The sequence below is a fragment of the Bos mutus genome, chromosome 1 (genome assembly GCF_027580195.1).
Source record: "Bos mutus isolate GX-2022 chromosome 1, NWIPB_WYAK_1.1, whole genome shotgun sequence".
NCBI lineage: Eukaryota > Metazoa > Chordata > Mammalia > Artiodactyla > Bovidae > Bos > Bos mutus.
The window spans coordinates 45,007,413-45,019,888 of record NC_091617.1 but is presented as its reverse complement, the minus strand read 5'-3'; the positions used below and the strand labels follow the sequence as shown (position 1 = coordinate 45,019,888).

At 39.5% G+C, this 12,476-nt stretch overlaps 2 protein-coding genes across 18 annotated transcripts in view; one reads left to right on the top strand and one right to left on the bottom strand.

The window, feature by feature from the left end:
• SENP7 (SUMO specific peptidase 7) overlaps positions 1-12,476 on the top strand; it is a 185,669-nt gene that overhangs the window by 2,037 nt on the left and 171,156 nt on the right. For 13 of the 14 annotated variants that reach the window (XM_070368745.1, XM_070368746.1, XM_070368744.1 and 10 more), the window contains exon 1: positions 12,185-12,297. The exons of the other annotated variant lie outside the window; for it this stretch is intronic. The gene's annotated coding sequence lies outside the window, so the exon portion shown is untranslated. Of the gene's footprint in view, positions 1-12,184; positions 12,298-12,476 lie in introns of those variants that run through there. 14 annotated transcript variants of the gene reach the window in all.
• On the bottom strand, positions 7,902-12,136 carry TRMT10C (tRNA methyltransferase 10C, mitochondrial RNase P subunit). Of its 4 annotated transcripts, none has more exons than XM_014476469.2 (2): positions 12,034-12,136; positions 7,902-9,431 (listed from the first exon to the last, which is right to left on the bottom strand). In XM_014476469.2, exon 2 carries the CDS (start codon positions 9,417-9,419, stop codon positions 8,139-8,141), a length of 1,281 nt encoding a protein of 426 aa, XP_014331955.1. In that variant the 5' UTR covers positions 9,420-9,431; positions 12,034-12,136; the 3' UTR covers positions 7,902-8,138. The 4 variants fall into 4 exon arrangements, with proteins under 4 accessions (XP_014331955.1, XP_014331957.1, XP_005890123.1 ...); XM_014476471.2 differs by having other exon boundaries at positions 12,075-12,127; XM_005890061.3 differs by having other exon boundaries at positions 11,965-12,113.

Here is a 12,476-nt window from a genome sequence, read left to right as displayed (position 1 = left end):
AGAAACCATTTAAATAGTTTATTTTCTTTACAGCACATTATACGGCTCATTTCATATGTGAAATGTGCTCTGTATCTGTGAGTGGATGACTTGTCAGGGTCCAAGTCTTAGGGAAAGCAGAAAGAATGGAAGTGTGTTCTGTCACCATGACAGAAACAGGGTGGTTTGCTGATACGGTGATTTGAAGTCTTGGGTTCATCATCTATGACAATATGTAAAAGTGCCCAGCAAAATATTTTACATAGTGTGCTAAGTTGCTTCATTCGTGTCCAACTTTGCGACCCTGTGGACCGTAGCCTACCAGGCTTCTCTGTTCATGGGATTCTCCACGCAAGAATACTGGAGTATTTGCCATGCCCTTCTCCAGAGGATCTTCCCCAACCAGGGATCTAGCCTGCATCTCTTACATCTCCTGCATTGCAGGCGGATTCTTTACTGCTGAGCTACCAGGGAGCATGTAATTAATTCATGTTTGTTTCTTTTTCTTAGATGTGCTCTTCAAAAGTTACTTAATGGATGATACTCTCTTGTTTTGTTTTGGGGCCACACCAAGTGGCTTTTGGGACCTTAGTTCCCCAACCAGGGATTGAACTAGGGCCCTCAGCACTGAAAGCATGGAGTCCTAACCATGGGATGGCCAAGGAATTTCTGAGACACTCACTTTAATCATTTTTTAAATGGAGACATAAACATGAGCTATTCATTTATAGTTACAAATGTATTTACTCATAGATGCTTCTGTCTTTAAATGACAAAAATGAATTTTAGAGAGGTCACATAAAGCTATCCAGTTCCATGTACCACACTGTAGAAGTTAAAGATGGAAGATACTAACCCATTCGCCTGTCAATTCCTTGAGGTCATATTGTACCTATCTTGCTCACCACTGTTTCCCTCAGACCTAGGTTACACCAGTTTTCAATAAATACCCATTGAAGAAGTGAATGCCAACTTGCAGGAATCACCCCAATAAATGGATTAAGGGGTGAAAAGGCAGTTGGGTGCAGGGCAAAGAGCAGCAACATTGATAGAATCACACAAAACTTAATTTAGATTATAACCCTGATATTTGCTAATTCTGTGAGCTTGAACTGATAAGGTAATCTTAATACATTTTAACTATAAAAATGTACCAATACTTATAGGGTTCCTGAGAGGAGTAAGTGTGATAATACAGGTAAAGTTTTGTAATACATTGCCTGGCTCATGGTGGGTACTTGCTTAACAGTAGATATTTTTTTTGCAGTCTCTAAGAGCTACTCAAATAGTGACTTAATAAGCTGAAAATGAAGATTAATAGAAACAACAATTACTATAATTTAAATGTGTAATGTGTGAGGTGATAGCTATACTATACAGTGTAAATTCATGCTTACTATATGCCAAGCACAATCTGCAATTTTTTAACATGAAATCAACTGTTAAAGTTACTCTTGCTTTTATGGAAGAGGAAACAGGGACACTGAAAAGTAAGAGGTGGAGGTGAACCTGGAATTCAGGCAGAGAAATACAAAAAATCAGAGAAGAAACGTGGCTAATCTTGGTTTCACTAACCTTGAGTGTCTGCGTGTTAAGTCGCTTTACTAGTGTCTGACTCTGTATGACCCTGTGGACTGCAGCTTGCCAGCCTCCTCTGTCCATGGGATTCTCCAGGCAAGAATACTAGAGTGGGTTGCCTTGCCCTCTTCCAGGGAATCTTCCTGAACCAGGGATTGAACCTGTTTCTAACCTGCATTGGCAGGAGGGTTCTTTTACCACTGCTGTTACTGCTAAGTCACTTCAGTTGTGTCCGACTCTGTGTGACACCATGGACCGCAGCCTACCAGTCTCCTCCATCCATGGGATTTCCCAGGCAAGTACATCAAGAGTACTGGAGTGGGGTGCCATTGCCTTCTCCTAGTAGGTTCTTAATCCAGGCTATAATCCCATTATATTTCCCTATATCATTGTCAAGTTTTTATACATTAGAATCATCTGAAAACTTCTTAAAACAGTTACAATTCTGGTACCACTAAATTTTTGATTCAGTAGATTCAGTGGGTGGGCCCCCCCAAATATACATTTCTAACTAGTTCCCAAATAGTGAGGCTGCTAGTCTGGAGACCACACATTGAGAACCCTGGCCCTAATTCATTCACTTGTTTAGACTATTTCACAGTTTCTCTGTTCTCTCCTCAACTGATGAATCTGATTCTTATTTTCAGTAATAATAGAAACAAAACAGAACTTTTGTATATTCTCATTGTATCTGTGATGTGGTATCTAAATTTGTACTTTTATTTTCTGTCTTCTTTTCTGTTACTGGTGCAATAAATCCCATCCCTCCCTCTAACGTTATCTTCCATATGTACAAAGCAACCATAACAAAACAAAAAACTCTTGGGATCTCATAACTCCCTCTACCTCCTCATTACTATTCCCCTTCATATAGAAACTCTTTGAAAGGATTGTTTATACTCATAGTCTCCAGTGTCTCTTTGGTATTTTCTGTGAAAGTGCTGCATTCAATATGCCAGCAAATTTGGAAAACTCAGCAGTGACCACAGGACTGGAAAAGGTCAGTTTTCATTCCAATCCCAAAGAAAAGCAATGCCAAAGAATTTCAAACTACTGCATAATTGCACTCATGTCAACACTAGCAAAGTAATGCTCAAAATTCTCCAATCTAGGCTTCAACAGTATGTGAACTGTGAAATTCCAGATGTTCAAGCTGGTTCTAGAAAAGGCAGAGGAACCAGAGATCAAATTGCCAACACCTGCTGGATCATCAAAAAAGCAAGAGAGTTCCAGAAAAAAATTTATTTCTGCTTTATTGACTATGCCAAAGCCTTTGACTGTGTGGATCACAACAAACTGTGGAAAATTCTTCAAGATATGGGAATACCAGACCACCTGACCTGCCTCCTGAGAAATCTGTATGCGGGTCAAGAATCAACAGTTAGAACTGGACATGGAACAACAGACTGGTTCCAAATTGGGAAAGGAGTACATCAAGGCTGTATATTGTCACCTTGCTTATTCAACTTATTGCAGAGTACATCATGCGAGATGCTGGGCTGGATGAAGCACAAGCTGGAATCAAGATTGCTTGGAGAAATAGCAATAACCTCAGATACTCAGATGACTCCACCTTTATGGCAGAAAGTGAAGAAGAACTAAAGAGCCTCTTGATGAAAGTGAAGGAGGAGAGTGAAAAAGTTGGCTTAAAACTCAACATTCATAAAACGAAGATCATGGCATCCAGTCCCATCACTTCATGGCAAAAAGATGGGGAAACAATGGAAACAGTGACAGAATTTATTTTCTTGGTCTCCAAAATTACTGTAGATGGTAACTGCAGCCATGAAATTAAAAGATGCTTGCTCCTTGGAAGAAAAGCTATGACCAATCTAGACAGCCTATTAAAAAGCAGAGACATTACTTTGCCAACAAAGGTCCGTCTAGTTGAAGCTATGGTTTTTCTAGCAGTCATGTATGGATGTGAGAGTTGGACTATAAAGGGAGCTGAGGGCCAAAGAATTGATGCTTTTGAACTGTGGTGTTGGAAAAGACACTGTAGAGTCCCTTGAACTGCAAGGAGATCCAACCGTCCTTCCTAAACGAAATCAGTCCTGAATATTCATTGGAAGAACTGATGCTGAAGCTGAAACTTGAATACTTTGGCCACCTGATGTGAAGAACCGACTCATTGGAAAAGACCCTGATGCTGGGAAAGATTGAAGGTGGGAGGAGAAGGGGACGACAGAGGATAAGATGGTTGGATGGCATCACCAATGCGATGGATGTGAGTTTGAGTAAGCTCTGGGAGTTGGTGATGGACAGGGAAGTTTTGTGTGGTGCAGTCCATGGGTCCCAGAGTTGGACACGACTGAGCAACTGAACTGAACTGCTACCACTCTGATCCAACTCACTGTTATTTTTTTGCTTTTGTTTCTGCAGTAGCCTCCTAACTGGTCCCTCTCATTTAATCTGGTGTCAATAGAGCATCTAAAGTTATCCTTTTTAAATGAATCAGGTTGATTCATTCAACATATATCAAGCTGCATCTTCCATGGTGGCCCAGTCAGTAAAGAATCTGCCTGCAATGTGGGAGACCTGCGTTTGATCCCTGGGTCAGGAAGATCCCCTGGAAAAGGAAATGGCAACCCACTCCAGTATTCTTGCCTGGAGAATTCCATGGACAGAGGAGCCCAGTGGGCTACAGTCCATGGGGTCACAAAGAGTGAGACATGACTGAGTGACCAACACTTTCTTTTTTCACTTTATGTGCCAGGCACTGTACCAGGTCCTGGGGATACAGCAGTAAATAAGACATAAAAGGGAGTTCCCTAGTGGCCTAGTGGTTAGGATTCCAGGCTTTCACCTGCATGACCTGGGTGCAATCCCTAGTCAGCAAAATGAGATCTTTCCAAAAAGGAAAAATGGAACATTGTAAATCAGCTATACTTTTCAACTGTGTACTCGGTCACTCAGTTGTATACGACTCTCTGCGACTGTGTGTGTGTGTCTGTTAAGTCAATTGAGTCATGTCCAACTTTGCACCTCTATGGACCATAGCCTGCCAGGCTCCTAAAGTGCTTCTGGGCACATAGTAGGTACTCAGTAAATACTTGCTAAATGAATGAATGAGGCAGATAAGCTGCTAGACTGGGAAAAAGGAAGACCATTGTGGTGATATAGAAACAAGGAAGAGGATTTCAAAGAGGAAAGAGTTGAGTGAGATCTTCATGGTCCATTAATTAGTAAGAAGTGGCTACTGAATCTGTCTGGAAACAATGGAACTGATATAAGCACAGAATAGATCATAGGTTTATCAAGGTTTATTGAGCTGCACTTTTCAACTTGGCAGCCTCTAAGCCCTTAAAGCATGGTTTGTGCAACTGAAGGACTGAACTCATTTAAGTTAAAAAACTGAAGCAGTTAGCTTTTGTTAAACACATCTATTGTTTTGGTTTGACTGCATTTTAACAATTGAAAATTTAGTATTCATATATTTATTTATTAAAGTGAACAGCAGGTTTATTTAATGAGAGACACACCCCATAGAAGAGTGTGAGCTATCTCAAAAGGCCAGAGGTGGCCCCAGGGGGTGGGGTCACCTAGGAAAGTGAGAGTTGTGCTGCGAGAAACTCACTCCAGAGTGTGAGCCATTTCAGAAGGTGAGAGCAGCCTAGTATTCATATTAAGATGTTCTGTAACCATTAAAATACATATCAGATTTTGAATGTTTAGTTTGAAAAACAATATGAATGTAAAATCACATTAGTTTTCAATAACTAATACAAATTGAAGTAATAATGTAGGCATATGGGTTAAATATGTTAAAATTCATTTCAGTTTTTATTTTTAACATGGCTACTGGGTCAAGTACATATATGGATTGCATTGAATCTCTATTGAATAGCAGTGGTGTAAAGGAAATGGAAGCTGTGTTCTGAACACTGACTTGAAGGATCTGGCTTAGAAATTAAACTGTAATATAGTAGGGGTAATAGTAGCAAATAGAGGATTTTTAAAATTGTTTAATTATTAAAATCTGGGAATTTGGTAGTATGTTTGAAGAGCAGGAGGGAACTAGAAACGTTATTATGTGAAAATGTCACTAATAGGTAATAAAGGGAAGACCTTAGGAAACAAGTTACCTTCAAAGGGAAAGAATACTATAGAATAAATTATTGGGTGGTTGAGATAAAGGGAAAAGCTGTTCCTTCCTACTTCACGCTCAGGAGATCAGACTATCTAGTTGTAAGAAACTGAAGCAGTATTTGAGGTTCTGCTAAATTCCAAATTCTAAAAAAATCTATAAAACTAACATCAGTATGAGCTCAAACTGTGGAAGCTTGCCACTGTGATTTAGAAGCAATCTTAGAAGTCAGTTACTGCTTGGCTATTGGGAAGGAAAAAAAATTCACAAAAAAAGTCCAGTGTTGCATCACTGAAACATCTTAGCATATTGTTACACATAAGTATGTGTCCCCAAAGGGACATAACTTGCACATATTGTATTAGAAACGCTATACATTCTGAATGTATAGTCTGAATTAGTTTATATTTATTTTGCACTTAGGTGCCAGGCACCATATTGAATGTTTTATGTGAGTCAAGAACTATTTCTAATGTTTTATAAGATGAGAAAAACAAAGTTTGAGAAACGGATCAATCTAAAAAAGCAACGTTAGAACCTATGAAGTGGAGCTGGTACCCAGGGAGCAGGGCTGGAACACTGGATACTCATGGGGTGGTCCAGGAACCCTCTTTGCTTTCCCCCAGTGCCAATCCTGTCAGGTGATGTTAATCACTTATTTACGTTATTTTACTTTCTGGTTGTATCTCAAGCAGTTTAAGTATTAGCACCTTGCTACTTAGTAGGGTCTAAGAGTTGAAGTTCATTCATAATGCAGTTGTTTCAATTCTAAGTTTATGCATGACTTTTTCAAGGCCTTTCCAGATGCCATGAATTTAGGTTAGGTGTCTCGTTTTTCCATTGCATTTCATTCTTGCCTTATTATAGTGGCCATAATTTGTAGGTTAAAAGTCAAGACAGACCTTTTGAATTGTGATAATACTTAAAGGCAGAATTGTGCTGTGCTTAGTTGCTTGGTCCTGTCCTACTCTTTGTGACCCCATGGATTGTAGCCCACCAGGCTCCTCTGTCTATGGGGATTCTCTAGGCAAGAATGCTGGAGTGGGTTGCCATGCCGTCCTCCAAATCTTCCCAACCCAGGGATTGAACCCAGGTCTCCCACGTTGCAGGCAGATTCTTTACCAACTGAGCCACCAGCGAAGCCCAAAAGGCAGTTATTTTGAGTACATTTTCCTTATCTATAAAAAAGTATTAATGATAATACCTAAATTTAGTTGTTTAAATTCTGCATAGTAGGGCTTCCCTGGTGATTGAGCAGTAAAGAATGTGTCTTCAATGTAGGAGATGCAGGTTTGACCCCTGGGTCAGGAAGATCCCTTGCAGAAGGAAATGGCAACCTGTTACAGTGTTGTCTGGGAAATCCCATGCACAGAGGAGCCTGGTGGGCTACAGTCCATGGGGTCACAAGAGAGTTGGACATGACTGAGTAAACAACAACAAACTGCACAGTAACAATTTGGCACAGAATAAGTACTTAATATTTAGTAAAAGATTGAGTTCTGCTTTAATAAATGTACTGGATAGCATGCCTCAGGCTAACATCCAATTCAGAAACCAAGTAGAAATATTTGGCCATTTCTATTCCCATGTTTTCCAACTTTTCAATGGTGCAAGTCTACAATGAATGTGGTTCCTAAAGTTCCTTTCAGTATCCCCTTCATAGAAAAAGCAATGGGCACGATAGCTTCCTCTCAAAGTTCACCACTAAAAAGGAATTAACACAGGCTATCTTGAGAAGTCCAAAAATCCTGGAAAAGAATTTTCTGACTGGCCTCACTTAAAAGTCAGATGTTCATCTCAAAGTGTGAGTGAGGTGTCTTTTTTGGGATAATCAGCTGTGGCCAGGGGAGCAAGGCCTGTAAAAATATGGCAGCTTCCATTCAAATCACAGGACTGGGAAAAAGGAAGTATCTCCTTGAAAAGAAAATACTTTTATCTACAACAGGGAAGTGCTGTAATGACACTCTTCAAATAAAATCTTTTTTCCTAAGAGGACAAGAGATAAATTTTATCTCTACAAACACATTTTTCATTATATAGCTCAATCTCATGACATTCCAAGGGACATCTTAACAAAGCCTCAGTTAAACGATATACCTTAGTGTCTATGACATGCCCACCACTGTACCAAATGTTACCTTAAATAAACCACCACCTGGGGTTTCATCAATTTTGATGAAAGGTTGTTGACATGGCTGAAAGAACATTTAAGGAAAATGGAGTCTGAGACTCAAATTAGTCATAAAAAAGTCACACAAATGGTACAATTCTTTTACTGGGCTCAAACAAACATGGACAACTTTTTACTTTCTAAGATTTTGTTTGTTTCTATAGTAAACAAAATATATTTCTGAAGTTTTACACATTTGATTAATTGGAGAAAGACAATACTTCAGTTTGGAAAGACAACCTTTAAAAGAAAAAGAAGTGAATTTCCTTCATGATGAAATGGACTAATAGAACTGTATTCCTAAACCACTTTATTTTTAAGCTATCAAATGTTCTCCTTCAAGCTGCTTTTCCTGTGTCTATTTATAGAGCCTCTTGGAAATGAATTAAAAGTCTTTGACTTCTTCATTCTGTTGAGAAACTCTTGAGAATGCTGAGATATCTCCAGATAACCAGCATGTTTTCTCCTAGGAACAAACTTCAGAGCCTCTTCCCAGCTACCAGTATTTTTCAGACATAACAAAATACGCATCATTTGATCTAAAGTGAGATTTTTGGTACCAGTGTCCCACTGCAAATATTTATCTAATGGAAGGCATTCTGTTGCCAGCTTCAGCCGTTTTGCTTTGGCTAGGGATGTGCCTGGCTGCATATTCTTATCAACAAAAGACCCCACTATATAAATTTTGTCATGCTTGAAAGTAGTCATAACATTGGGAGAATCTGCAGTTAAATATATAATACTATCTTTTGGAAATAAATCTACATGAGACTTTTCTGTTGCTGTTAAAAGCAATTTGTTCCATTTTTCTCCATAACGTTTAACTAACTCTTTATAGTAGGCACCACCTGTTTTAAGATTACAGAAATAAATATGGAAAGGATCAACATTTCTTCTGTTACATCCTTCACTTTCTAAAAGTTGGGAAACAGCATTCTGTAATTCTTTTGGTTTCATATGGTCATCATAAGCCATGTCAAAAACCAAAGGCTGTCCAAACTGCATGGCCTGGGCACCTTTCCAGCCCATTGCAATGTCCATATTCCTGTCCCAAAGTCGTAGAAATAGAAAGTTTTGCTGTTTATCTTCCTTAATGGTTTCTGGTAGCTGATCTTTTTTAGGTTCTTCTTTTTCTGCTTTTTTCATTTCCTTTTTTATTTGTCTGGCTTTTTTCATTTTTTCCTTAATATATAAGTATTTTAAATATTTCCTTTTTGATGACTTAGAAACACATTCCATAAGGGTTTTGAGCTCTTCTTCACTGAAGTGTTCTGGTACTTCTTTGCCAAGCAACCTCCACATCTCAACTAACTCCCTGGTGGCAGCTAGAGGATCTTCATCCTCGCTACTTGTGGCTGTTGAAACATCCTCTTCTTGCACACTAGATTTCATTGTAATTTTCCACCTGTCCAACTCCAGCTCTTCAGAAGGTGGTGTACTCTCCTTATTAGGATAGGATGCAGCTGGTATTTTGGAAGACATGTATCTCTGCATAATTGTTGAATACAAAACCCTTCTCTTCCTATGAAGGGTAAATGGCACTAAAACTCTGGCAAAAGGTCTTAAGAAGGTGATACTGACACTCATTTTGAGGAGAACAGGCATGTAAGAAAAGCCCTATAAAAAAAGAAAAATGTAATGAAAAGTTAAAGATTGTATAAATTTGAGATATCAAAATACAATTGATTCTGAAACACAAAGTGGAATCTTAGTCCAACTTAATTGTTGCGCCATTAATTTTTCTTGATTCCTGTGGCCTACAGCCTGTGATCATTCATTAGGAAAAAAGTGGAGAAAACTCTTTTGGGTTCTTATTTGACATATGAATTTCACTCTTGTTTTAGACAAAGGATACCTTGAAGATCCTACTTAGGTTTGTATCTGGGGACCCAGAAGATCAATGTTACTGAAAAACAAAGTTATGTACTATATGGCTGAGATAGCACTATACTCTCCATTTTCTATTAAGCCTAGATACAGACCCAAACAAAAGATCCTCAATGAGCAATATGTAAAGACAAAGGGCAGAAACATTACAGAAAATGGCAACTAGTAAAAACCATTTGGCAGCCACTGTGCCAATGCCCTCATGTTTTCAAAAGAGAGATTTTTTTAAAGTTTTGTAAAAAAATATTTATTTATTTGGCTGTACCAGGTCTTAGTTGCAGCATAAGGGATCTGGTTCCTTGATCAAGGATCAAACCTGGGACCCCTATGTTGGGAGCGCCAAGTCTTAGCCACTGGAGTACCAAGAAGTCCCTAGAGAGATCTTCTGATTTAAAAACAAAATAAAATCTCCCTTCTCCAATATAGACTTTACTCTGCAGCAAATAATGTTATTGCCAAACAAAATATCCAGAATTAGGGCAAATATATATATATATATAAGCTCTACAATTTTATCCTATAGGTCTGGAAGTCCACAAAACAATGAAGATGCTTAAAGATGTGAAACTAATGCTTGACTTGAAGCAAAAAAAAAAAAAAAAAAAGGAATTCGATTTTTCACAAAATGCAACTAAAATACTTGAAAAATTCCTTCTTCCCTTGGCTTCATTTACTGACACTGCATATTCCTAGGTGTCTGACCTGGGCACTGATGTTCAGCTCGATCCCCCATCCCTCCCCCAAACACACACAAGGTGGATATGCTTCTGAGTTCTGTCCTTAGACCTCTTTTCAATCTAAATATTTTCTCTATGAACTCTGATCTACCTCCCTGACTTTGATCACCATGTATGAGATGACACTTCAAATGCAACAAACTGAAATCTGTCTCCCTTTCCTTCCCAATCTGCTTTTCCTTCTGTTGTTTCAGGAAGGGACAATAATATCCATCCATTTGCTGATGTCAGAAACTGGGAGTCATTTCATTACTGTCCTCTCTCACACCTTCCATTCCTAATTTGAGTTATAATCATTTACTTTCTAAGTACTTCTTGAATCCATTCACTTCTCTTCAACTTCCTTAATTGTGTCTCCTAGCTTCAAAATTTGCTCTCCCTCTTCTCTAAACAATTTAGAGCTAGTGCAGATCAATACACTCATCCTCCTCAATGTGTACTTTTAAACTCACTGTTACCAGGTCAAACTCTAAACTTAATATATGTGGCATATAATTTTTTTTCCCCCCACAAAATCACCTTTTGCTTATCTCCAGCTACATCTCTAGCTATTTGTCACCTCAAACTTTAGATTAACTATTCCTCCTATTGACTTCCCTCTTAGTTCAGCTGGTAAAGAGTCCGCCTGCAGTGAAGGAGTTCACCTGCAATGCAGGAGACCTGGGTTCCATTCCTAGGTTGGGAAGATCCCCTAGAGAAGAAAATGGTAACCCACTACAATATTTCTAGCCTGGGAAATCCCATGGGCAGAGGAACCTGGTAGGCTACAGTCCATGGGGTCTCAAGAGTCAGGCACGATTTAGAAACTAAACCACCACCATGGTAATCTGGACAAGGCCTGTGTTTATATTTTGACACTGAACCCAATGCTTCGCGGTATATAGCTCACATTTATCATTCAAGTATTTTTCGATTAAATACTCCCGGTCAATGCTTCTCTTATTTAAAACAAGTTCAGACAGCTTTTAAAGAAGAAAGCATTTTACTTTAGACTCTTCTAAATATTTAAGCGAGAGTTCTCAGCTTCAATATGAGAGGTATGTATTTCAGAAAAAGTCTTGAGTTTTGTCTTTGTAACTGATAACTATTTTTAGGATATCATAGAAATACTCGCCTCCCCCCAATTTAAACAGTGAACAAGAATATCATTTTAGGCAACACCCTTTCGTTTCATGTATTGTACCTTGTTGATGTTGTTTAGTTGCTACCTCGTGTCTCATTCTTTTAGACGCCATGGACTGTAACCCACCAGATTACTCTGTCCATGGGATTTCCCAGGCAAGAATAGTGGAGTGGGTTGCCATTTCTCAACCCATGTATCTAACCGGGTCTCCGGCATTGCCAAGCAGATTCTTAGCTGCGTAGCCAATAGGGAAGCCCTCCGGGTATCGTTCTACTTACAGTTTATGAATCACTGGGCTTCCTTTTATCTATGGGCCGGCCTTGCGCACAGGCTCCAGTACCTTAGGCCTCCCGCTTCCTCCCACCTCGCCACACACGCTGGGAGACAAGAAAGCCGCCCATACCCGCAGTGCAGAGACAATAACTCCCGCGGGTGCAAACCGCAAGGAACCCAAGAGCACCCAAGATTCTACCGTGAACTTCTGCCAAGGGATGAGCGCCGTACGTGACTCACAGCTTGCCTATCACTCGACACAGTTCCCGTCGTGGACGAAAGACTAGTGGCCGGAAATCCCGCCCTTTCCTCCAGGCGCTGCTATATGACGTCACACCATTAGGGGTGCGTCTGCGGCCTGGAAAGTAGCTCTGTGGTGCAACACAGGCTGAAAAACACCCACTGACCTTAGCAGTACAAAGACGATTGGAACCACATTGTGAGATTTGGGGGCTGAAGCCAGGTGAGAGTGGGTAACGGATGAATGGAATATGAGAAAATGAAGTCGAGTTCAAACATTTTTATGAAAGTTGGCAGTTCGGTGAACTCAGCATCCGGTGTGGTGTCCAGGAAGTTTCCGTTATTTTTACTCTTATTGGGAGAGATTTGACCAACTGATCGGATTGTTAACATGGGAATAAG

Coding starts and splice junctions, on each gene's coding strand:
- TRMT10C (XM_014476469.2), bottom strand. CDS start 9,419: ATGCCTGTTCTCCTCAAAATGAGTGTCAGTATCACCTTCTTAAGACCT.